The sequence below is a fragment of the Drosophila willistoni genome (assembly GCF_018902025.1).
Source record: "Drosophila willistoni isolate 14030-0811.24 chromosome XL unlocalized genomic scaffold, UCI_dwil_1.1 Seg142, whole genome shotgun sequence".
Taxonomy (NCBI): Eukaryota; Metazoa; Arthropoda; class Insecta; order Diptera; family Drosophilidae; genus Drosophila; species Drosophila willistoni.
Genome location: NW_025814053.1, coordinates 5,347,270 through 5,374,709, shown reverse-complemented (window position 1 = coordinate 5,374,709; position 27,440 = coordinate 5,347,270). Strand labels below are relative to the sequence as shown.

At 37.5% G+C, this 27,440-nt stretch overlaps 2 protein-coding genes across 2 annotated transcripts in view; one reads left to right on the top strand and one right to left on the bottom strand.

Annotated features, from left to right (window-relative positions):
• Positions 1 to 27,021, bottom strand: part of LOC6644736 — a 51,172-nt gene extending 24,151 nt beyond the window's left edge. The window contains exons 1-3 of the mRNA XM_023177016.2: positions 26,125 to 27,021; positions 25,115 to 25,498; positions 24,398 to 24,554 (exon numbers count right to left, since the gene is read on the bottom strand). Of these exons, the coding sequence (XP_023032784.2) occupies positions 24,398 to 24,554; positions 25,115 to 25,498; positions 26,125 to 26,666 (1,083 nt within the window). The 5' untranslated portion in view covers positions 26,667 to 27,021. The remainder of the gene's footprint in view (positions 1 to 24,397; positions 24,555 to 25,114; positions 25,499 to 26,124) is intronic.
• Positions 13,918 to 14,936, top strand: LOC6644737 (pupal cuticle protein 20). Its single transcript, XM_002067532.2, has 3 exons — positions 13,918 to 14,382; positions 14,460 to 14,660; positions 14,724 to 14,936. The coding sequence occupies exons 1-3, from the start codon at positions 14,084 to 14,086 to the stop codon at positions 14,851 to 14,853; spliced, it is 630 nt and encodes a 209-aa protein (XP_002067568.1). The 5' UTR covers positions 13,918 to 14,083; the 3' UTR covers positions 14,854 to 14,936.
• Positions 27,022 to 27,440: the final 419 nt, after the last annotated feature.

Sequence of the window (27,440 nt, the reverse complement as noted above, 5' to 3'; positions counted from 1 at the left end):
CGAATTCTAGAATTGCCTTTTGCATACTTTACAGCGCAAAATGAAAGGCTTTATGTGTCCATAACTTAAGAGATTAAAGAACTTGGGCCTGTATCGATTCTGTATATATGGGTCTTAGACTTCTCTCTCCCATTCTATCCCCTCCTCGTTTCCCCCTTTTTATACTACTCTAAATGGTTTATTTGAAATCACAACTAAAGTTATCGGTTACACAACTTTTACCATTCTTTTAAACACTTTAGATTTATGGTTATTCTTAGGGCGAAGGGCAATGAAAAAAGAAAACAATTTTTGTTTCTTTCTAGCAAACATTTTTATTGACTAATTTTTGATATACTCTTGCCTGCTCTGTCTTTCTCTTGCCCTCTCCCTCCCCCTCTGTTTTTTGCTGAGTGTAGAGTGTTTGGAGTATTTCAAAGATTATTATATACAATATTTCAGCTGAGTCAGCGTAAACAACATGTTTACCACTTTAACACTTGACACATGACAAGGACAGAAACCAACAGACGCCAAAGAGACTAAGAAAATCAGCACGAGAAGAAGAACAAAACAAAACATGAGAAGAAAACCGAACAGAGATATAGAGAATGAACAGCAAACTATATGTTTACATACAAAAGGCAACTCACGTTCACGTTCAACCGCAACACGGTCCAGGACCCCCAGGACCCCCAGGACCGACCAGGACTCTCCCACTGCCTTCTTGTCCTGTATCAAAAACAACAAACGTTCAAAACGTTTTTTTGGCCAAAACACAAAAAGAAACTTTTTTCATTTTGGTGTGAAAATTTGTTGTAAACGAAACTTGCATGTTTCAAGTTTTTTGTAACGCCCCCGCCCAACCCCTTTACAGGAGGCGAAAAAAAGGGTGAATATTTAATAGAGCAACCAGGTAGCAGGTAGCTAAACATTTTGTTTGATTCTTAATACTCTCTCTCTCTCTCTCTTTTTTCTACATTCGCCAAATGACAAATTGTCAGGTCCAAAAATTGCAGGGAGAGAGAGACCGAGGGTGACTATGAGATCAGAGGTCACCGAAACGGTTTGCATGGGTTGTGTTTGGTGGATGGGTTGCTTATGTGTTTGACTTAACACTTGTTATTGTTGTTCCCGATGTTGTTGTTGTTGTTGCTGTTCTTGTTGATACACATGTAGCAGGTCAGACAATTTCATATGAGAAAAGTTCAAGTTGTTGTTTCGCCAGTTTGTTTGTTTATTTGTTTGTAGAGACCTTTTCAACGCAATTTCCATGAATTACTCCTGGGAGGCATTAGGGCAAGGATTTCCCGTCTGCCCCAACTCCCATTAGCAAAAATTCACATTTTTCCCTATTGCTTGTTGTTATTTTTTTGTTTTTTTGGTTTTTCATTCTGCAAGGCAATGAGATCACACACTTTTGGAAAGAGAAAGGTTCCAAAAAGGTTTACCTTTAATTAGATTCCAATCTTTAAGTTTTAAACTCATCTAACGAGGTCCTTATTAGACAAAAATTACATACTAGACAACTTATAATACCAAAATAAAATGTTAGAAATATTCTTATCTTAATCCCGATAAAGAACAAACGATCCAAGGATGTAAATCAGTCATTTACGAGGAGATAGCAAAAATATATAAAAGAAAGTTGACTTTACACTAAGAAAACTTTAAAAAGGAAATCATCTTATAATAATTTACTACCAAAAAAGATTAATTTAACTAAAGGAACTCTCTTCAAATATTCAAATTTATACGTTTCTTTAAGCGGACAAAACCATCTGCAAACCCAACCACTTTTTCATTCACTCTGATAAGGGGAACTTAAAATTCTAACAATCAACCAAAAAAAGGTTTCTGGCCATTATTTATATACGTTTAAAATGTGAATTCCATTGTGTAAACCCATTTTACAGTACTTGCACTTTATTATTAAGTTGAAAAAGAGAAAAAGAAAAAAGAAAGGAGAACTTTAAATAGATTGCACCCAGAACATTTCATTTAGCTTAGGCAATTCGATAAGCTGTGCTTTAGCCCTCGAGTAATGTCAGAGATAATGACAAATGTCAACAGGACACGCTTCAAATGCATTTATCAACACTGTTACGAAACCCCCTCTCCATCCCCGCTGTAAACCTTCCACACCACCCCCCTGGGGCTATGAGATTTGCAACAGCTGCAATGGGAGTACTTAGTTCTTGTAGGGGTGTAGGCGGGGGGCTGGTAAGGGGTGCTAAAGGGGGATGAGTTTAATGTGATGGAGTGTATTCAAGTCCGTTGAAAAGTTTTTTTTTGCATTTTGATCGGCTTTACACGACTTTAGCTCCGGGGCAAGGTAAAGGACAACGCAAAGACTTACAGGATGACAACCATTAATCATTAGAGTGAAAATGCCACGAGTCCTGTCTATGGTGGATGGTGGAAGACCCACACCAACCCACCCACGTATCCATCCAGACACCAGAAGCATTCATCGTATAGACCAAGTCCAAGCAGTTAAGCGGCTTGTGATTTTGCCTTTTTTTTCTCTCATTCGTTTTTCTTTCATTCGTTTCTTGAATATTTTGTCCATTCGCAACAACAATGGGCACATTGTGAGAAGGCCTAAAATGTTTTTCAGTTTTTCTTTATCTCATTTTGCAGACGTGGAAAATCACTTGATGAAAAGCAGAATCAGGAAGCAGCAGCAGCAGCAGCATCAAAAAAAGGACTTCAACTTCTGCAAGCATTGTTAGAAATGACTGAGCTGAGGTGAATGGATGTGTAAGAGGGTAGCGGCTCCTCTATCATAATTTATTATTCATGTTCTTATGTACACACTCACACACACACCAACACACACCAATACACACACGTCTTGTATTCCGTTGCCTTTTGGCAATTGTTGGGCATTAAATAAGCTTCAAATTGATGGCCCTGGCCCATTTGTTAATATTATGTCTGTTGCGACATAAGACTTTTCCCATTCTTGCTCTTTGATTACATTTTTTTTCTCTTTTCTTCTTTTTTTTTTTGTGTGCCTCATTCTTTACTTGGCAACGCCTTCCATAACCAACAACAACAAGAGCAGCAAAAAAAGGCTAGGAGAAAAAAAAAAGAAGAAACGCAAAGTATATATATTTATTCTCTACCATATTCATTTGCATTTCAGTTCTGCCCACTTTCGTTCATTAACTTTGCCCTTCGATGGGTCTCATTAAAAGCCGCTTCATTAAAAGGCTTACAAAAAGGCAAAAAAAAACTTTTCTGGATGGGCTTATTATTGCATTCCACCATTCTCTACCCTTCCCCATCCCCCCATTCTTTCCCCTTTTTGGTTGATGTCGCAAATGTGAAAGCGTTGCAAAATTTAACCGACTGTAAGTGTAATATATGTAATAAAAGTTTGGCAGACAAATAAAAATTTTTGCCCCGTCAAAAAATATAATAAAACTAAAAATAAAAATACGTTCGTATTAGCATCGAAGTTTATATACACTTTCAAAGTCAATCGACCTAGCGATTTCTCTCAAATTAGCTGCAACCACTCTGAAATAGTTAATATGGCCAAAATAAGTTATGGACTCGAACTAAAAGTTGAGAGACCAACAATATATGATGAGGAAGCATAAAATGATAGTCAAACCAAAATTATATATAGACAGCTGATGGTTTTAGTGCAATTTCAATTATTTTTTTAGGGAAATTTCCTTCTGTTAAACTTTCAAAGGAGTTTTTTTTAAATTATTGAATGCAAACTTATAAACTTTCAATATTATGTTAACAGCAAAAATTGACAAATTTGTGACTCAATTCTCTTTCATCGTTATTTTCTTAACGAGCAAACTTTTCTCAACTTTAGCTATAATTTAATTAATTTCCTGCTCTGAAAAGTATGCTACGAATTAAGTAGTTCTATTACGCTTGCCAACAATTTCCGTTGCAACTTATTAAAACCATAAGATTTGATTAGCAGTTTAGTGAAAATGACTAATCAACTGTTAAAGGGCCTATCCCCAGGATGCCAACCCACAACAACAACAAACTAACCTTAGTTAACCTTAGTTCTTGGTAATGACTCGCCCTAGGCAAAGGTGTGGCCAACCAAAACACAAAAAAAAACAGTAGCAACAACTACAAACAACCAAAAAAAAAAAAAAATTAATGACCCACAACTATACATAAATTACATGCGCTCCAATTTATATAAGCCATTGTATAAGAGGACAATTTAATTAAATGAAAAACCGTAAAACAAAACGCCTAAAATGGCAGGCGACATACCTAGTAGAATAATAATAGAATCATAACTTAACAAATACAACTCAAATATATATGCAACTTTGATCAATGGGATCAGGAAACTATAACTTTTCTAAACCTTTTGACTGCTAATTGACGTTCTTTGATGTGTATTAAAAACTGTTGGTTAAATGGTTCTAAGATCGAATGACTATACTCGAAAGGGTAAAGCAATTGCTGTCAATCGATCTTAAATTGAATAATACTAAAATAACTATTAATCATTTTTTTAATATTTAAACTATGTAATATGCCCGATTGCAGTGGGAGTACTTAGTATAGGGTATACATGTTCAGATATAAAAAAAAGGCGGGCCCGGCCTACCAACAATACACAACATATGCGAAGGCACGTAGCCAACCTGCCCACTCTTGCTCGTGCTCACTCTCCCGCTCTCTCTCTCTCTCTCTCTCTGTCTTAGAATAGCCCCAGCGATGAGTCATGAAGGTCATGACGAAAGCAGCGGCAAAAAAGGAAAGAAAAAAATATATTAAGCTTTGATTAGCAGCAACACACAACGAGGAGAGAACATTGCGACAGGTTGACAGCCAGACAGTATGGCAGCAGCGGTGGCCAGGCCTCTCTTTCTCTCTCGTTCTCGTTCTGTGTGCGTCGTTTGGATGTAGCGCTCTCTCAACGTTGCTTGCCGTTATGTCGCACGCTCTCTCTCTGACGAACAAAAATTGAAGTGAAGAGAAAGCTGAAGGAAGCTAGCGAGGGAAAAATCAATTTCGCAATATTACAACAACATGCGCACTTGTTTTGTTTGTGTTTGTGTTTGCTTTCATCATTTCGTTGATTTTGTGTTTTATTTTGTATTTTCCTGGGCCTTTTGCGCCTTAATGGCAAACTATTTGCCATTCGATTAATTATATAAATTAGTTGTAAGGCTCACCTAGCGGTTTTGTTTTTGTTTTGTTTTTTATTTTTTATTTTTTTTTAGTTTTGTTTGATAGTTTCTTTGGAAAATGTTTATAAATTTGTTTCACTTTGGCTCTGATATTTGAGTTTAGGCTTATGCCACGGTTGTTTTGTAATTTGTTTTATTTAAATTTTGTGTTTTATAAGTAGTTTGTTTTTTATGATATGTCTAAGGACCAGCACAAGTAGAACAACAACAGAAAAAAAAGAGCACGAAAACGAAAACAAACAACCAACAACCAAATGGAAATTGTTTTCTTTTTGCAAATTTCACACACACACAATTTCTTGTTGTTATTTTACATTTATTTATGTTTTATTTCTAGCTATCTTTCTCCTCTCTCTCGCTATCTTTTGTTGTATTTTTGTTAATGTTTTTTTTTTTTCTTTTAGTTAATAGAGTTTTTGTTGCTGTTGTGTTGTTGTTGTTTTTAAATTAAGGACCGTCGGCGGCAAGGACGGCGACAACGCCCGCGTTGCGTTTGCTGCTGCTGTTGCTGGCACTGCAAAGGCTGATGCTGAACTGAATACGAACCAAACACCGACGTTGGCCAAGTTAGCTCTGCTCCGTTCGCTGCTCTGCAACAACCCCCAAAATAGGTTGTGACACGTGCGGCACCCACACAACAACAAAACCAATACAAAAATACATATTGCATGTGTGTGTGTAGCAACCCTGCAGAGCGTTGCCGGCCTTACCAACACTTCAATATCGGCGTCTGCGCAGAGTGGCAATACCGCTAAAAAAAAACTCTCACACAAACACTCACTGCCAGAAAAAAGTGTACTTGTTTAACAAAAATACTGATTCTTCAAAAGATATAACAAAACAATTCACAATAATCATTTCCAATTACCAAGAAAAGCGATAATTGCAAATATATCAATAAATTAATCAATATCGTACCCAATAATTTGCATTAACTAATTGTTTGAAACACCTTAGCAAGTCCTTTCTGTATTATATAATGACAATTTCTTAAGATTATGAAACATTTTGTGATATATTTCTGTTTCTATGTGTTTTTTGTATTTATTCTTTCTTTGTCATTGTCACAAAGAGCTGTAAAAAGCATTAGAAAAGTCGGCACAAGATTTTTTCGACGCCCGAAATTATCTTTATATTGGCAAAAAAGAAGGTCTACAATATACATACATATATATTGCATAATATGTATAAGAAGAATGTCGTGGGAAACTTTGAATTAAAATACTGTAACAGTCAAGAAACTTGTTCCCAAAGAAATTTCTCGCTGATGAAAACAAAATGGAGTTCTTCAAGTGTTCAAATGTAAAGAGGAGTTTCATTTTGCAAAGTTTTATAATTATTTTCGGTTTAACGAGCTTTTCATAGGAGTAAGCTAAATATAAACTCTAAAGTATAAATAATTTCAAAAGTGATAACAAAAATTGTGAAAATGTTCGACCTACTTAAAAAAAAAAAAAGCTAATTAGTTAGGCATTTAAGGGGGCAAATTTATTATTAGCACTGTGCAAATGAAATAAGAGAACCATAGCCAAAGATAGAGAGAGAGTGAGAGCGAGCGAGCGAGTCATATCATCATAGCATACTTTTATGAGTTGAGCTCTTGACGTTTTTTGGCCGCACTTGTGTAATATTGGCAATTAACTAAACCAAAATGGGGTTGATATTTGAATTTGAATTCGAATTGAAGTGATGAGAGAGAAAGAGAGAGAGAATGGAGAGAATGGAGAGATTGAGATTGAGGCTAGTGGCTAGGACTGGGACAGGTTGGGTTGTTTGACAAAAAGGATGCTGCAACTGACTGACCGGTTAACTAACTGACTGCGGTTACGAATCGCCACAAATGAACACAGGTCATTGGACAGAGTGACCTCAAAAAATCATTCCTATTTCAAAAGACAAAACAAAAAACCGAGAGAAAACTGATTAAGACAACATTGGATAAAAAGTTGATATAATTTATGGCGGGTTGGCAACATCATCATAAACCCCACAGAATGCTCCACTTTTATTAGTGTTGTTGTTGCTGCTGGTGCTGGCTCAAATGAATCAATTAGACAATGTTGCACCTGGTGAAACATCTGACGACCCATTCATTTCGAGCCTTTTCTCTTGCTCTCAGACCCCCTCAGAACCCACATACATTTCAATTATTTTGAAAACATGCGAAATGCTCCAATTTCTCTGGTCTTGACCAAATAAATCATTTGATTTGTACACTTGGTTCCACGATTCCATGGGACTCTACTTTACTCCTTAAAGCGGTCCCAGGGCACAATGGATGGACGATGGAGGGCGCCGAGTGGAGCGAGCACGTGATGTGCGTGACTTCCGGCTCTAAATCAAGGCAAACGTTTTCAAATTGTCTTACCTTTTGGTCCAAGTTTGCAAGCCAGGAGAACTGCTGGCTTCATCTCACACTCAAACACCCACCCACACACACACACGCACACCCGGAAGCAACTGTAGTTAATATTTATGGCGATTTAATCTTCTCACTTGAGCGCTGCTCGGTTAAGTTTGATAGACACACACCAGAAGCAGGAGGCGAATGAGGTACTCGCGCCCATCTCTCTCTGACTGACCCTTTTTATACCCTCTGCTAAGACGAAACAACTGGGTGCCATCAATTGAAGAAAGAACTACATTTGGCCCAAATTTATTCCAACTCAATGTTGAGTATAACCCCTTTTTGGGTTGTTGCTATAGGGTATCGGAAAGTCAGTGTTTCCACCTTATGCACTAATTCTGCTTCTTTTTTTTTGGAGTTGTTCTTATTTTGGGTTTTGGCCACCAGTTTGTTTTTGCGTGTCCATTTAATTTCCGTCTGGAATTGCTTAATCAAACATAGCATCGAGGGGAATGAGAAGGGATAAAACTTCTTCATCCTGGACAAATCGCCACAGTTTCCCCCCCCTGCCGCCTTGGGGATCCAAATGGAGGTGGGGAAGGCGAAAGTTGGCTTAATGAGTAGTTTTTCCCTCCATGCGTCAGTGTGTTTGTGTGTGTGTATGTGTGTGGAGAGGGGGAACAAGAGGTTAAGCCCACCAAAAAGCAAACAAAAAGTGCATTAGCAACAAATTGTTATTGTTGCTAGGCTGACTTTTTGTTAAAGTTGCCCCCAAAAGAAAAACAAAAAGGGCGAAGCCATAGCATAGGATAAGACTCTTATAGTTACAGAAGTTGGTTAAAGTTTAGTCAAAGCAAATGTCAAGTTAAACATCATTATAATCATATATTCATACAAAAAAAAAAAAGAAAAGAAACATCTATGCTTTAATTGGAATATAATTTTCGACATAAAATTAACTAGAATTGGTTAAATGTTTGCTGAAGTTATTGAGAGGCAAACAGACGATTCACGCGGAATTTGTATTAACTATTTTATAAAACATTTTGTCAATTTCTATTATTCTTTGAAATTTTTTGGAAATCTTCATGGAAGTTTATAATAGTAATAAATGAAGAGCTTTATTGACTTCATTCAAAATTGTAGAATTTGAGAAGAAATGGAAAGAAATTCAAAAGAGAATCCTTTTTAATTACTTCCTTGAACTTCTATTTACATATATTGCCCCCAAAAAGGTTATAAATTCTTCGACTACATAAATGTTAAATCAAACAAAGGCGAAACAAAAAAAAAAAAGAAATCCGAAATTGATATGAAGATTAAATTGCCATCATTTTGTCGAGTCATCGCCTCTTCATTCATTTGTAATCTTTGTATGTAATTGATAAGGCTTCATTTATAAGGCAAATTCATAAGGCAAATGCAATAGATTGGCAAATGGGATAATCAGCAACGAACGCCAGACCAGGAATTGCTATCATCACAGTCGGAACGGAAATGAGGAACTCTAATTTAAATTAATGACACATAACAATCTCAATGAGAGAGCGAGAGCAAGCAAGCGAACGAAAGGAAGTAAACCGAAAAGAAGTTTCCAGTTCTCCTTTGAGTTCTTATTTTTTTTTTTCAATTAAACAAATAGCTGAATTTGACATTTCTTGTTGCTCGTTGAAAAGTTCAAAGTAAAACGGAAAATAACGATGAGGGCAAGGACGCGCGATAAGACACAAACACACACACAAAGCACCGCCCTCCCGCCCCCAATCTTCAGGTTTTTCAGTGGAATTTCACCCAGGAAACTTTATGTCGAAAACGATTGGAACACAAAAAGCGCCGGGGTGGAGCGATGAGTGCGTGCCAAAGCTTATCAGTGCAATGCCATCGCCTAACAACAATAATAGTTAGAGGGGCCACGGGGACTCGGTTCAAACTCAAAGCCAAGCCAGGACCAGGCCAGGACGAGACCAGACCAGACCAGACCAGACCAACATACTGCAATATTTGTGCACTTGGGCAGCTTTTCTCAGCTGCTTCTTGGCTCGTTTAAAAGGCGATTACACAGATATCTAAACATTTTCTTTAGATTAAATCATAATTCAATTAGTCACAGGCGAGTGAACTGCAAAGTGGGCGTGGGGCAATGACAAAAAAGAAAAAATAAATGATAAAAATGTTGACTTGAGCAAAAATAGCAAACAAAAAAGGAAAGAAACGTTCTGAAAGTCCTGAATTATGAAAATGTTTGTGGGAACATTACACTGTTGCATACTTTAAGGGGCCTTTTACTAAATTTTCATCAGCAATTTGCTATGTATAACAGTTTTTTCGACACAAATAATTCTATATATGCAACAACAAATAATTCTATATATTCAACAAAAGGTTAAGCGGCCATCTTTATAAAACTATATCAAGAACTACTAAGATGTAAAACAGTTAGGTATAACAGTTAGGTATATCAGTTAGGTATAACAGTTACGTATAACAGTTAGGTATATCAGTTAGGTATAACAGTTAGGTATAACAGTTAGGTATATCAGTTAGGTATAACAGTTAGGTATAACAGTTAGGTATAACAGTTAGGTATAGCAGTTAGGTATAACAGTTAGGTATAACAGTTAGGTATAACAGTTAAGTGTAACAGTTGGTTCTAACAGTTAGACAAAACAATTTTATTGAAGTTAGGTATAACAGTTAGGTGCAATAGTTATCTCTACAAGCTAAATATGCAATTTAGGTATAACAGTTAGATATCATAGTAAAGTATGACTACTCTGTATAACAGTTTTTTCCCTAGCCATGATCTAATTTATTTTAATTATATTATTAATTTACACCAAAAAAAACAACCTTTAAACCTGGAAATTGTATAAATCGCTTTACTGTCACAAAGTACAGTCTTCAGTGTCAGTCAAAACATGCAAATTTTGTTTCGCAACACCAAAAAACAACAACTACAACGAGTACCTGCATTTAGAATCGAGTACACTTAGTTAAAACAGTTAGTTGAGAGTGTGTGTGTGTGAGGGAGAGAGAAGCTGACGGTAACAGCTGTCAGTGTCATATTCATTGTAAATTACAAGTTCATTTGCGACTTGGCATTACATCCGTTTAAGCGTTTAAGCCCAAGAAAGAAAAAGAACGACGAAGAACCCTTGGTTGCATAAATTACACACCAAAGACTAAGAAAAACGAAAAAGAAAAATACATTCCGGAAACTATTTTCACAGCAACGAATATTCTATACACTATGTGAGATGAATTTATCCTTTGAAGCAATAAACGATTGTACTAATGTGACTCAAAAGGAATTCGAAATTGATTAAAAGAAGGATTCATAAGCGACTCATCAAGAGGAGTTATGATTATTTGCGATCCAAAACTAAATTTAATTCGTATATGATTAGAAATTTTATAAATAAGAAATCAAAAGGGATTTCTTTACTGAGATTCTTTGAATTTTTATTTAATATTTGATTTTTATAAGGATTAATGTTATAAATTTAAAGACACTGAACTTAGCTAGAAACTATTTTCTACATTTTTCAAGGGACTTAAAAGATTTGTTTCCTGAGTTTTTTTAAATTTGAATTTTATATATCATTTTTATAAGGATAAAGGATATACATAGATTTGAAAACATTTTAAAACTGTTTTCTACATTTTAAAGTCTTTGAAATTAGCATTAGCTACTAAAGCTATTTCTTCAGAGAAAGGGTATGGAGAAAAAGAGAGTGTCTGGTGTACAGTCTCTGCTAATGAAACTTAATGATGGACCATTAGCGAGTGTCGTCGTCGTCGTCGTCCAGCTAAAAGTGTAGATACATTATGCATTTTGATGCGTCAACCAAGCATAAACTTCGACCAGCAAGACAAAAGAATCGAAACCAGCAGAAAAACTCTGAAACATCTTAAAGTAAAAAGAACAACAACAAACAAAGAAAAAAAACCATCTCTAACATCTTGAGCACGCGTTCTAAGCTTTAACCTTTCGCCACAATTCACAATGATTGATCATAAGATCATAAGGGAACTTGCAAAAAAAAAAAAAAAACTTCGAAACGATCCCCCTGAAGCATCATTAGCAACTTTACTTTTCACGCTTTTATTTGATTAGTTCATCATTTATTATTATTTATATTAATTAATGAAGTTTTCGTTTCGTTTCGTATGGTTTCGTTTGATGAGCAATGGCAAATTATAATAATTGCGGATATAATATGATGAGAACCAAACTAAAATCCTGAACAAACATAATAAGAATTCCAAATATAGCGATAGCAAACATAAAAACCCAGAATGAAAAACCAGTTCTAATAATGCAGCTCATCTAAAAATATCTACAATAGATAGATTGAAAATAATGATTGGGCACAAATATCGCAAGCATTAAAGGAAGGGTAGGGGGGAGAGATGGATTTAATTTACATTTTACATGGACCTTGAACTCCATATGAAAGCATCTGCAAAATGAGTTATTAAAGTTTCTTAATTGTGGCTTTCTTTACTTTTGCTACCGTATTGTTTGTTGCCGTTTTGATGATCATTAGCATACAAATGATGATGTTCACGATCAAGCCATAATAAAACAATGTTTTTTTTGTTTTTGTTTTGTGTTCTCAAGTTGTTTATATGCTTCAAAGGCTTGTGGCCGCTTAAGGCAACATTTTTGTTTTGGGTTTTTCGTTCTTGTAATGGCCCTCAAGTGAGGGCATTTTTGGAATTAACTCAAACCACTCGATTGCGTTTGGCGAACCGGAACTCCGCCAGGTGCTTAAGCCCAGTCTTAATGATGGAACAAAGTATACTATCTAACATCAAAACACATGAATCTCTCTTTTTTAAGAACTTATGAAAAACTCTTTAAGTTTAGTTTTCTTTCTTTCTCAAGTTGTAAGCAAAACACAAAATGCTTTGTCCCAACTGAATAATCACTGGGTATCAAAAAAAACAGCATATATAACGCTCTTTCTAGCCGATGTTTTGCTGCCTGTTGCTATAATTAGTTTAAGCGCAGATTTTTGTGGTATGGTGTGTGTTCCTTCTCTTTGACCAAAGTGCCAAATGTTATGTACAATCCCCAAATATGACCTCGCATCATCATCATGAGGTGCATCTGACGAAAAGCAATCATACAATCGCAATGCCTCACCCACACACACCCAGCAAATTAATCTCCAAATGAATCACACGAATAGCACTTGCTCTTTTATTAATAAATTTGCCTTCGTTTTCTATAGATTTGGTATAGTATTTTCGCTTATCTCCTTATCTTAGCCATCATTTTAATATATTTCAATTCATTTCGTTTGATTAAACTAGTTGCGAATTATAGCTACGACGGAAAAACAGAAGAAATTACTTGAACTAATCTAGGTATCGCCTAGTTTACTTCCTTATCTTATTGTTAACCATCATTCTAATATATTTCAATTCATTATTAAGCTTTCGTTTGATCAAACTAGTTGGGAATTATACAAAAAGAGAAGAAATTATTTCAACTAATCTAGGTATCGCCTCTTTGCAAAATGTATTTTATATTTCAAGTAGCATTAAAACGATTTTTCTGTTATGATAGTTCGATTTATGAGGCAATCGATTGTAATCAATGCCAGAACTCTTAAACTCCTGTATAAGCCATTAAAAATGTCATTAAAAACTAAAAAAAACTTGTTTCGAACTTGACAACAAAGTCGAGATACAATTGAACGTAAAGTAAAGTAACGATTTCCACAAGAATCTAGTTCTTTAACTTAAAGTAAACAAAATTTAAGCGCAGTATTTCATATTCCCAAGTCTTATAGACTTTTGGCATAAACTTTTATCAGTAATAGAGTATAGAGCAAGAGAGAGAGAGAGAGAGAGAGAGAGAGATGAGCACATAATTCTTTAAATTGTTTAATCTGATTAATATTAGCTTTTTAAATTCCCCATAAACTTATAGAAATGTGTCACTTTTGTACAAAATCTCATTGATTTGATTGATGCACATTAATTTATCTAGTTAGAAGTCAAATCGAAAAGCACAAAAAATGTAAAACAAAGGCAAACAGAAATTGCAACGCCTTCAACACAAAAAAACTCTTAGCATCTAACTAGCATCTGCTGGCCAATCTAATCTCTTGGCTAATTAAACGGCCAAAACAACTGACTTGACGACGCGACGCGACGCAACGTCGACGACGTTGAACAAAAAAACAATTAAAATTGAGCATGGCATAGGCCAAAGCGAAAGAGAGCTTGGGGTCGGGTCGGGTCCGGCGGGCCGGGCCGGGCCGGGCCGGACTGACTGAGTGCTCCATAGAGTTTTTTTTGTTGCTTTTGCTTTTGGCTTTTTGGTTTTTGGGATGGCTATAAAAAGCAAAACGCTCCAACCAGACCAACAGCAGTCGGCGTTGAAACGTTTCCAACTGAAATTCATTTGATTTGCGGTTAGTAAAAACAAAATCGAGAAATCGAAATCGTTTAATTGTTTTTTGTTTTTTTCAATACTTCAATTGAGTGTGTGGTTCTTTTTTTTTTTACTATTGTGGTTTTTTTCTTGTGGTGAAAGAAAGAGAACATTATGTTTTGGCATCCCATAGTGCTAGTCCTGATTGCAATCAGTTCAATGGTTGCGGCAGGACGTTTACCTCAACGTTATTTACCGGCCTCGGTATCGGCATCGGCCTCGGTGCCCTCCAATCAGTATTTGGCCCCACAGGCCAGTCAATTGCGTTATCATGGCGTCCACAGCGGCGGTGGACAGGCGGGACATGTTCGTCCAATTGGCGGAGGACTTCAGCGTCAGCATTATGGTCAACAGCAGATTCCCATTGTGAGAAGTGATTATCAGAGTGATGCCAATGGAAATTACAATTTTGGGTGCGCGAAATCAATGAGAATCAATCGATGAATCGATCAGAAACCAACAATTTGCTTTTTTGTTATTGTCCTATTAGATACGATACTGGCAATGGCATTCATCGCGATGAGACTGGCGAGTTCCATGGCGGTTGGCCCCATGGATCATTGGGTGTACGTGGCTCCTATTCGTATACCGGAGATGATGGCCAACAATATACGGTGAACTATAAGGCCGATAAGAATGGTTTCCATGCCGAAGGTGCACATTTGCCAACATCGCCCACAGTGCCACACGAGTAAGTCGTCCAAGTCATCCTCCATTATTGGCAGCTCCTACAACTTTTCCATCCATTCCACAGGCATCATCATCAAGGAGGACGCAGCGGTTTTGGTGGCAATGCTGGCTATCATGGAGCTGCCTCATCGAATGTTCAGGTGCCCTCATCCCGTTATTTGCCACCTGGATATCGTCAACGCAGACACTACTAGAGTTACCTATGCCCAGATCTTTAGCAAGAGATTTTTGTAAAAACCCATATTTTCGATATGATAAATAAATTTTTTAACTTTTCCAATCCAAACTTATTTCAAATTCAAACTTCTTTCTCTTTTAAATGTACCATTATCTATAGGATTGCAATCTGCATCAACTAACTTTCAAAATATTGGAAATCCTTTTGAATTGTGTTTTGCTATGCACTCAAGTGAATCATAATCACATTAGATTACTTTAAATACTTCAAAAAAGACTTAAGTTGTTAAACAGAGTAATAGCTTGGGAAAGATTGAAAAGTTTTTTCTCTACAACCCACAGTCTGAGAGTCTCTAACTGTCTCTCAACTGTTTGACTTAACACTTTGGCCTTAATGCATCATCGTAACTTGGCATTGCAATCGAGTTACTTCATTCAACTATTTTATGAAAATGGCAACATAAAAAAGAGTGAACAGGTTGTCTCATAGCGAGCAATTTCTTTCTAAAGATTTTTAGAATTGCAAGGCCAACATTGATAAAACTAGTTGAGAATCACAACTCAGATTGAGGCAAAGTTTACAACATCAGAGTTTGTCAGTTTGAAGTAGTATAGTTTATTATTTTTTACATCCAAGCCAGAGGTTTCAAACATTTCAACATGAAAAGAAATCTTTTCCACATCAAAAAGATAATTAAAGTAAACAGTCAACAAACACTATAATTTTTAGAGTATGCGTAAAGTTGAAAGTTTATTTGAGACTAGAGGCATTTCAAAAGGGATATCCCTCATATGGCAGGGCACAACTACATCAAAGCAATAATTTCAAACCAAAAAATTATGGCTACATGGCTATGTACACATTCGCAGCTATCAAATTGATAGACATTAAAAGTTAGAGTGTTAGGATGCCAAAATGAAATGAAAATAAAAGTAAGTTTTACCTTGGAAAACTTTTCAAAGTGTTGTATGATTGAGGAAAGTTTTCTTACCCATTTTGCCCCCCTCTCTCTCTCTCTCTCAGACTATTTCTGCCTCGCTCTTATGATCTAAGGGTTGCAGGGCGGGTAAATCCGTTTAAATTTATGGCGTGTCATTGTTTTGGGCATAAAATTAAGTGAGTTTGTTGAAGAACAGAAGAGAGAAAAGAAAAAACAAGTTATGGGGGCGAAGGGGGAGTGAACGAGACAGAGCATAGTCAGTCACCCGACATGTAGTTAAACATGCACAGACATGCATGCAAATGATTGCATTCGGGATGTTCGCCAAAGCACATGTTAATGAAATTCAATAAGTGCTGCCTACTTTCGGGCGCAATGTCTGCTCTTAATGGGCTTCTCCCACCCCCCCATTCCTAGCAAAAATACATGGCAAATAATTTATAAAATTCATAAGCGCCTTTAATTTATGAGCAGAGACCTTTCCCTGCGTCTCCACCCGCTCTGCTCCTGCTCTGACTCTTCCTCTAAAGCGCCCCCAAAGCGTTTCTGTGTAATTTTAATTAATGCGACCGCGGCATGCCAGAAAAGAATAGCTAAGGAAACAAAAAAAACGAAAAAAAAAAGAATCACTGAAGAAAAAAAGGAAAACAGACGAAAGTTTCAGAGACAATTTCCAAAATATACATACATACAAAAAAAATGACAAGAACAAGAACAAAAGATACGTTTTGCATTTTAAAAAGCTCCGTGGCAAAAGAAAGAACATTTAACGCTTGACATTTCTTCTTTTTTTTTTCAACCACTTTTTCAGTTTTGAGTCTTTCATTGAAGTAAGCTTTACGCATATGATTAATGCCACAAAATGTTGCCAAACCCAAAATCCAAAAGAAAACCAAGGAGTAAGAAGAGGGGAGAAGAACACTTTTCTTACACTTTTCTTCGACTTTTCTTACACTTTTCTTCGACTTTTCTTTATTTTTTGACAATTTTTGCTTATTTTATTTCCATGTCGCCTTAACTGCATATTAATCAGTTACTCTAACTGTGACTTTTGGCCATGTCTGTGTATGCTGGTGGATGTAGTTGGGGGGTGGCGGGGAGGGAGGTAACTTTGGCAACTCTGCCAACTTATTTCAAGCAACAAACGCAACAGCAAAGGGGCGTATACAAAAGCAAAGGTTCGTGGTATGAGTTACTCCTCAAGTTGGCTGATTCTTCTTTTAGATTAGTTACCAAAATGCTGAGAGTTGCTTTTCGTGTGTTTCATTTAATTGTTAAATTGATTTTTGGCCCTAAGGAAATTGATGATGAAAGAAATTTATTGTAATACGCATTGGAATAAGTATGGAATCGCTAGAAATTCAGGGGCAATAGAATGGCAACCCTGTTCATATACTATAGTGTTGGGAAACACTCAAAAAAAAGATGAACTTATTTGTACCACTCAAAAAAGATGAGCAAGAACAGAGTACCGAGATTCATAAGTGGATAGGATCAATAAAGCAAACACTAATTCCTTTTAATGACAGACTCTTTGGCAATCTCAATCGTGTAATAAAGTGTTAGAAAACGGTTTATAGAAAATGCAACCGTATCACAAACAGTTTTCTTTCTTTGGAATAAGAATGGAATCGCTAGGAATTCAGGGGCAATAGAATGGCAACCCTGTTCATATACTATAGTGTTGGGAAACACTGAAAAAAAAGGTGAATTGATTTGTATCACTTAAAGGAGCAAGAAATACAGTACAGAGATACATAAGTGGATAGGATCAATATAGCAAACACCAATTCCTCTAAAGGACAGACTCTTCAGCAATCTCAATTGTGTAATCAAGTGTTAGAAAACTGTTTATAGAATATGCAACTGGATCTTAAATAGTTTGTGCGTTATGTTCAAAAAGAGAGCCATAGAAAGCAGATCATCTAAGCCAAGACAGCTCAAAAAGAGACAAAAGACAATGTCAGGATCTTGACTTGTGTACAAGTTTTTTGCACTTTGTGTGTGTTTGACCCTCTATGCGGCTATGCGTGTCGACCCTCTGATCTAAGCTTGTAAAGTTGACCATTTCAGTTCAATTGAAATACATTGGCAACAACAAAAAAAAACTGTGCAAATAATTTTCAGGCATTGCGTGCAAAAAAACCAGCGAAACGAATCCAAGTTGGGGGGGAAACTCTAGTGTTAATACACCTGTTCCACGTGTGTGTGTGTGTGAGTCTCTATTAAGAGGGAGAAGGAGCTGTAGGGGATACGCTACACTTTACTTTGATATTGATATGGCAGTTGCACGCACGATGCCCCACCATGACTTTGCTCCAAACACCACGCACTCGAATTCTACAGTGTTTCATTATTACTATACATTTTCGCCAGTCAGGCTCCACCCCTTTGCACCTTCTTCATCTTATTCCCCCCCATAGGTTGGCAAAACCATCTAACTCAAACCATCTCCTCCCCCTACTCTTTGCCATTCCTCCTGCATCTGTGAGTCATCGTCATTGGCAATGCGAGAATGTTGTTACCCCGTCCCAGTGGACATCATTTTCATTAAAATTTTAATAGCCAGCTTGTAACTGTATTTCGTTGTGTGTGTGTGTGTGTGTGGAAGTGGGTGTGTGTCTCTGTGTGTGTGTGTGTGTGTGTGTATCCCTCTGGCTATGTGTAACACGTAATATTATAAATTTAAGAAGTTTGCCGAGGGTAAGGAGAAATTGAACAACTTGTTTTAGTTGCCACTGAGTGAAACTTAATTTTTGAAATGCTGCAACACAAAAATTTAATAGTTAGATGACATTTGAGAATTTTTAGTGTTTCAAAAAAGAATTTTTGAATGTTACAAACTTAAAAAGACAGTTAGATAGAGTAAAAAATGTCAATAGAATGCAAATTTCAAGAAGACTTTGATTTAATTTAGCAATTTTTTGCTTCTAAAGGGCTTAAAATATCCATTAAAGGATGGAAAAACTAAAGAAAGGGTTAAAAATATCCATTAAAGGATGAAAAAACTGAAAAATGTTTCTGCTTCTTTCAATTATAATCGAAAAAGATAATAACAATTTCACAAAAAACTTTACAAAATGTTGTAAACTTTCTGCTTAAAAAATTTGTGGTTAGCCAAATGTATTTAGGAATTGTATTCTGTATTCTGCTTAACTAATCAAAGGATAATAATAATTGAAAAAGTTAAATCTCAAATGCATTGAATTCAATTCGTTGGTTGGCCAAAACAGGATGCCCTCCCTCCCCTCTTGGCCCTGTCGCAATAAATCGTCGAGTCGCTTTCGAATTGAAATGGAAAACAAGAAAATTCCAATAAACTAATTTGCACACGAACGGCAAAAAGAGCAACCAAGACCAAAACTTGCCAGACAATTGACAAACGAAACGGGGGATGGTAGAAGGGGCGGGGCAAAGAGTCAAAAGGAATTCTTGTGTATGAATTTTAAGAAGCTCTAACAAAATGCAAAAGCCAATAAAGGGGAATCAAATTGAAGAAACTCCCTTCGACCCCACCCAAAAAAAAAAAAAGGAGAAAGCTGTGAAAGATTGGAAAGTGGAGCCCACATGTTAACGGATGCAAAAATTCTGAATTCGAAATTGTAATTGTCTCTCTCACTCCTCTGCCCTCTGCCATATGGTAAAGTTGAGATCTCCTTGTGTTTGGTATAATAAATTAGCAACGCGTATCGTATTATTGACTGGATTTTGAATAATAACACACAAAGGACCTCTGCTTCGTTAGAAAGGACTCCTGCTTGGTCTAAACGTAGTTTGTAGAAGGTGAAATCCCCCATTGACGCAACGACGACAAATGAAAATCGAGATGGAAACTCGAATACACAACATGTAATACATTCCAAATGATGTGCTGGAGGAGCAAAAACGGATCCTTGAGATGGGTTGGGTTGGGTTGGGTTGGGTTCGGGTTGGCTTAACTTGGAATGGGATTTGGACACGTTACACACAACTCAGCACAATTGCGCACATAAATTTAATGCGCCAAATAATACGCAAGGCAAGTGAAACGCATATTTGAGTTGGCAAACAACAGCAGAAAGGAAACTGCTAAGAAACATGTTCAAGATACAGTGGCACCAAAGGCTAACTACAACGTTTGAATCATATATATCTTATAAAGGTAAAGGAACATTTCTTGAAACACTTCTGAAATAGTTTTTCTTAAAGTCGACTTGATTTATTGCTAATGACTCGATTGATTGGTCTTAAATTTTTACAACTTGTTTTTAGATATGTTCTTAAGATATTAAAGAAACGAAGAAGAGTTTGGAGACAACGAGAATTCTTAAACCAAATTATTCGAAACTCACTTATTTGGCTAACCTAACTGGTGGCTTAGTGGAGACCTATTAAATCTTCAATTCTGTTGATCTCGAATTCCAACCCCCGACGTAGGTGGAGTTTTCCCCCTGATGAAGCAATACTAAAAAGTAGTTCCATCGGGGATAATGGAAACGATTGTGAATAACGAATCATTTTTTTTTTCACTTATTTGGCTCGGCCTCAAGTCCGATTCATCGATAAAATCATTCAAAATCGCAAAGGTTTGTTAGACTTTTGGTTTAAAAAAATATAGTTTTCCTTGCCATAATCCTTCAATTTGCTCAATAAACTTTTATTAAACTTTTCCACTGTGCAAAAAAAGAAAAAAAAAAACGCGTTAAACAACGTGTATGTATATTTTTTTTTTTTTGTTTTTTTTTTGCACGGTTGTTGCATATTTCATATGTGTTTTTTCTTCAATTTTTTCTTTTTTTTTTTTGTGTTGGCACAACTTGAGATTTTTCAGTCACACACACACACTCGTGAGACAGACACACTTAGACACAGGAGCGGTTTTTAAGAAACGAGTGAAACGTATTATAAAACGGAGAGGAAAAGTAAATTTGATACTGTTGGATGAGTTTTTTAGGTAAAAAGTGGCGAGAAAAGAAAAATTACTGAAATGAACTATGAAATAGAAAAATTGTTGATCGATTTAATCATAAAAGGGATAATCATTTAAATTGACACCCTTTTTGCACCCCTTTAAGACTAATACGCTCCTGACATGTCTCTCATTTGAATGCATTACACACACACACACACTCAGATGTTGGAATGTTAGAGCAAAAAAAAAAAGGAAACACAGAACGTTGTTGGCGGCCTGAATAATTTAGAACCACCTTGTGCCCCCAATTCAGCTGCCTCCCCCACCACCCCACAACGCGACCGCCTTGCCCTTTCCTTTTAGATATGTTTGATTAAATTTGTAACCACTTGTGTGTATGTGTGTGTGTGTGTTAGAGGTGTTGGAAATTAACTGGTTACAGTACTTGATACCTTCAACTATCGTAGTAAATTTTTAGCCTCGAATGAGCTACTTAATGCCTCAATTTCTTGGCCATATTCCCATATGGATGAGGAGGAGGAGGAGGAGCAAAAGGAGGGCGGTGAAAGGCAGAGAGAGTTCTCAAAGATTGCCCCGGTTGACTGACAAGGCAATTTCACTTATTACCAACAATAATTCACACGCAACACGCCAAAGAGGGTGGTGGGCGGTCGGACAGGTTGGGGTTGGATTTAAGCTGTGACGAGCAATCAACAATTGTTGCATGAATGAAATGACAAGCGGATGAGAAGTAGAATAGAAAGCAGCAGCAAGGAAGTCGGAAGAGGAGGACCCATAAGCAGAACCCGAACCAGGACTAGGACCAGGACCAGGACATTCGAGGCTAATGATTGCCAACACACAGATCACTGAGCAATTTTCATCATCGTCGTTGAGTGAGTAATGGAGGAGAATGGGGAAAGGGGGATGGGTCTGTTGTTGTCTGCTCTAATGTTCAAAATTGTGCCATCAAAAGTAATGCGTAGGCCGTGAAAATTGGCTCTGGCCCCTTCAGATAACGCATTTAGATGATGGAAATTAACCAGGACAATGAGTACCTTTTCCATAGCATTCAAACGGCAGAATGTATGGGGAGGGGGGGAGATGAAAAATGTGAAACGAGTAGGCAAAAGGGAAAATGTAATAGAATGTACAACAAGTGAATTTAATTTCATATAAATTATACAGAAAAAAATACATGAAGAGACAAAGATAAAAGGCCATAAAAAATAAGAAGAAAAACCCATAAAATCAGTTTCTTAATAAAAATATTTTTAAAAAAATATACAAAAATTCAAATAAAATAAAGAAAAAGAGCAATAAAACACATAATGAAATTTTTTTTTTTTAACAAAACGATTTTATTTTTTACATAATGCATTGAATATATTAAATTGATTACATAAAACAAATAAAATATGATTAGAAATTAAATAAAGCTTACATTAAACATGAATAAAAAACACTGTAAGCAACAATTGTCAAATAAATATTAATAAATCAAATTAATTGAATTTAAGAACTAAAATATATTATAAAATTAAGACATAAAAGTTCAAAAAATGTTTTATTTTAATATATATTTAGGCAAATATTTATAAAAAGGAACTGAAAAACAAGCAAAAACTAAAGAAACAACAAAAAACATTAAACAAAAAGAAATTTTAAGTCATTTAAATTTAATATTTTCACAGAAAATAAAACAGTAATAACAATAAATGAAAAAACAAAAATTAAAATGAAATTTCCAATTGCCTTCAAAATGTCAACCCCAAAAAGTAGGCAACAAAAAAAAAGCTAAAAGGACCAAAGCAATTTTAATCTCGAACTATGAATTGATTGAATTTGATTTTTATTTGACCTTTTACTCTGAAACTAATATACACAAATGAAATTTGTTGTCGGAAATTTTGTTGGCTACCAATTTGCCTAAAGAAGACAAACAAAATCAATTTCATTACCTTAATTCGATTGTTCAAAAAGGAAAACCATTTTCTATGCCCAAATAACACACACACACACACACACCGGAAAAGTTTCAAATGAAATTTTGTTGTATAAACCTTTTACGCGGTGGTTTTTCCAACTACTTAAACTGCCAGAAAAAATTTCAATGCCATTTGTCTTGCGTTATTTTAGAGGAGCAAAAACGGATGCCTCCTCTTGTCCTGCCATGGCCTGCCCCATGCCCCATGCCCCATGCCCCATGCCCCTAACAAAATTGACACTGACAGGCAGAAGTGAACCAACAACAGCCAAAACAGATTGTCAGACACGTCTCACTCCGTATGATTAGTGGGTGTCAGTGGATGAGGCGGGATTCCCCCGCCGGAGTTCACGTGAGAATCTCGAGCTGTCACGGGATGGGCCTGGAGACCATAAATCTAAGCGAAAGCCAAGCAAGATGCAAGCTGCAAGGACTTCATCATCATCATTATCAGCATTATCAGCAGCAACAGTCGCAGTGTCTCTTCTCTCCTGTCTCTGTCTCTGTCTCTTTTATCTAATTGAATGGGAAAGCGAAGCGAAGCCAATTTTTTATTTATTTATCACACGGACAAAACTTGCCGTGTGCAGGTGGTAAAAGTTTCGTTGCCTCCTCGCCCTTGAGTTAAAGTCCAGCCAGCTTATCGAAACGGACAGCTGACAGTTGTTAGATTGAAGTCAAGACACATCACACAACACCCACCAGGGATAGGGATAGCAATGGTTGGGGAATTCTTCTTTACTTCTTCTTTTTCTTATTGTGGATATGTTTTTTTTTTTAGAAGGATGATGAACCCAGCCAAGGCACGACAACAATTTCAAGTGCTCTGCGGATACAAAACCGCAGCAAGAAGAAGAAGTACTTAGACAACCATCAACTGATAAATGGTTGCCTGTCACTTGGATGGAATACAACATTCAGCGGACCACAAAATCTGCCCCACCCGAAGGCAAAAACAAAAATCAAGAGAGGCAAAGAGAGAGAGTGATGGTTAGTAGAGAAGTTGAAAAATTCATTAAAGCTTTAACGCAACTCTCTGATCTTTCTGACCTTACAAAACCCACGTCAGAAGAATTCATTCGTTGGACTCAATTCTAACAAAAATTTCAGCATTGCCAAAATCAAATTAAAGTTAACTTAGTTACTTGTGCAGCCATTTTTACACTTAAAATCAACGCTCGACGCTCAATTAAAATTCAATTTGCTACACGCCATTAATTAGATTCCTCGGCCCCCACCCCTCTTCATTGAACTAGCCGGGGCTCTCTCCTGGGGTTTCGAATTGGGGGCAGGGCAAGAAACTTTCCGTTTTCGGCACCTGCAGCCAAAGTTTATGCAATTTGTGGAACCTAAAAAGCTTCATAAGCATCGAATAAGTTTATATCCTGTACACAGAAAGGAGTTTACTTTTTTCTATAAATCATAATGAACGCAAAGAATATTGATGAAATGAGGTATGCCCAAATTACGCCCATTGAAGTGTGGGCATCCTCTTAGACTAATTAATCGAAGTTTTCCCTTCAATTGGGTGTAATCTATGCGCATAAATTTCATGTCTGGGGCATGCAACATGTGCTCGGGTGTGCGGGGATGCGCATAATTTAAGCCGCCTTAAGGCTAATTGCAAGTAAGAAACCAAAGGCAACGCAACGGAAGGGACAATAGACGAACAACAAGGAAGTAAGGCCAATGACCAACGCGCTGGAGTTTTTGTTAGAGGTTTTTCTCTTTTTGTCACTCACCTGTTTCTGCAATGTATTGGAGAGCTCTTCGAGGCACTCCTTGCGCTCGAAACGTTCAAACTTGAAGCTATTGGAACGATAGAGCTCATTGTCCTCACGTCGACGATTGCGACAAAGGCGACGAGTGATGATGTTGCCACTTCCGCTTAGACGAGGCCTGGTCAGAATGGGGGAATGAAAAAAGAAGAAAATTCAATTAAATAGCCGTCTAGTTTGTGCGATTATTTCTAAAACACTGTCACCCTAATGCCCCTCCCCCCACACAACACACACACACACACACACATACACATACACGGACCCAGAGTCAAAAGGAGGAGCTCGTTAGGCGCTTCATTAAAATTGTACACAAAGCTCTGCTCCATTTACCTTATATTGCCAGGCCACGGTTTTTATTTCCCCCTTTTTTTTTTTTTTGGTTAAAAAAATTAAATAACGATGAAATAAAACCAAATGAAACGATGTTGTTGATGATGATGATGACGATATGCGACCCACTTTACATTTGAATTCATTCGAGGACCGTAGGCACTTCAATGAAGCCCAACTAACGCCACCCACCGACCCACTCACCCACCCACCTATAACCCCACTCGAAATGAAACAAAAACTTCGCGGCCAACAAAAGGGCAAGCCACTGGAGTAAGAAACTCAAGTGGCAGGGCCACTTGGTCCACTCAGCTCATGCACCCAGCTGGAACTTCAGAAGCCACTCACCCGCAGGGTTTGCAGTGCGTCATATGCAGATCCCAGTTGAGATGGAAGTTGAACATGCGCAGCTTGGCCACGGCTCGTTGACGCAATGAGATGTCCGGTGGAGCAGCAGCACCACCACCACCAGAAGCTGCAGCTGCTCCAGAATTCGATGTGGTTGATGATGTGACTTGTCCAGAAGCCGAACCAGCTGCTAAAGTTGGAGCACGCTGGGCATTTGGATACATCATGACAGTGCCGCTAGGCGCCGAGGTGGCAAAGAGGCGACGCGATGAGAACGAACCACTAGCACCACCACCACCACCCGCACCACCAATACCACTGCCAGAAGTGCCATGGCGATAGTGTTGATGGTGCTCCTTAAGGGTGTAGAAACCGCCAGAGGAACTGCAAGGGAGAAAGCAAATCAGTGAAGAAAGAAGTAACACGGAGACACCAACAAATGAATAATGGGGAGATGGATATCATAAGCTATAAGAAATGATGGAAAAAATGAATAGGGAATTCTGACAATAAAGAAAGAAGGGAAAAAAAAAATCAAAAAATAATGACAAATAAGAAAACAAAAAGACAATGAGAGACAAAAACTGAGCATGGAAAGAAAATAAGACTAAACGGAAAACCAAAAGGGACGAATGATCAAGGAAAAGCAAGAAACTAAGAAGAAAAGTGAAAATAAATGAAGAGGATATGAAAAACACCAAAGAAAGATGAAAAAATTTGGAAATTTTGGACAACCACAAAAAAAAATAAAACAGTAAAGTGAAAAAAAAAACTTTAAAAAAAAATTAATAATGTTTTTAAAAAGAATGATAAACTGAAGAAGAAAGGCAAAGCGAAGGATATTGAAAAGAAAAACACTTAAGAAATGAGAAAACAACCAATGAAGAATGGGAAAATGATTCAAAAAGAAAGGCATAAGAAAGGAATATGAAAGGTAAAGTGAAGGATTTTGAAAAGAAATTCTTTGTTCAAGAACTAAGGAAGCAAAAAAATATGTTTGTAGAACTTACGACATATTATCACCACCGCCGTCTCCTACACAGCTGGTGACACTCATGCCACCGCCTCGACGTGGTCGACTCTTTCGGCGACGCCGCCGTCGACGTTCCGATGAGGCGGTGCGCGTCTGTAGGACATGTTGACTCAGCGACTTGTGGCAACTTGTGCCCGGAGGTAACTGTAATTGCTGCCCACCGCCACTGGTAGCCAATCGTCGGCCAGTTGCATTGCTGCCACCGGCAGCAGCAGCAGCAGCAGCAACTGATCCAGCGCCACTCGGCTGCAATCCTTGGACAGCTACCACGAGCTGAGCATCACCGAAACCGCCCGCTGAGCTAATCGTATCGGTGGATAATGGTGTGGCAACAGCAACGCCAGTTCCAGCGCCAACTCCAACGCCAGCAGCACTTGCATTGCAGGGGGCATTAGCTTGTTGCGAACTCGATGATGATGATGGATGCTGCTGCTGATGATGGTGATGATGATGTTGATGATGATTCTGTGATTTGCTATTACGCAGACTGTGGTTCACTTTGCGCCACATGCGCTCCATGGTTTACGTTGGTTTTTGTTTTTTGTTATGTTTTGTGGGGTGGCGCGGAGGTTGATGGATGAGTTGATTGGGGAAGAGGGTAAGATTATTTCCTAAGCAATTTCAGCTAACTACAAGATTAGGCAGGGCTTGGGATAGGACTCAGGGGTGGGGTGGGGTGGGGCGGGGCGGGGGGAAGATGAAAAAACTAGGGTCCTTTCAATTGTTGTTGTTGTTGTTTGTTTATTGTTTCCAGGCGGCAGTGTTTGGTTGTTGGTATTGGTTTTGTTAGTCGTTGTTCTTGTTGTCGTTGTTGTTGTCGTTGCAGCATGATGGCTGCACAGGCTCACGCACAACCACACGCACACACACACACACACAAAAGCTACTCAAAAGGAACTATTCATTGTTGTTGTTGTTGTTGTTATCTGTGAATAGCGGAAACAAGTAGAAAAAAAAAAGTTGAGAAAGAAAGCGTATGAATTGAGTTGACGCGCCTCTCTCTCTCGCTCTCTTGTGTTTATTGCTCGCTCGCTCGCTCTCTTTCTCGTTTACTGCTATTCCTGCACTTTTAGGTTAAGCACACGCTTCACTCATTTGCCTAAGCCGCTTTATTATTCCCGCTGCTGCTGCTGCTGCTGCTTCTGTTGCTGTTGCTGCCCTTGTGAATGAATGAATAGTGAATTTTTGTTGGGAATGAGAATGAGCTGGCAACTCTACTCTACTTTGGGGAGCAGCAGCAGCAAAGACAACAACAATACTGCTTAGAATAACGGCAATAACCGCATTTAATGG

Bases quoted from the DNA above. Each gene is read 5' to 3' on its own strand.
- LOC6644737 (XM_002067532.2), top strand. From the start codon at position 14,084: ATGTTTTGGCATCCCATAGTGCTAGTCCTGATTGCAATCAGTTCAATG. The intron at 14,383-14,459 runs GTGCGCGAAATC...TTGTCCTATTAG, and splicing joins AATGGAAATTACAATTTTGG to ATACGATACTGGCAATGGCA. The intron at 14,661-14,723 runs GTAAGTCGTCCA...TCCATTCCACAG, and splicing joins TCGCCCACAGTGCCACACGA to GCATCATCATCAAGGAGGAC.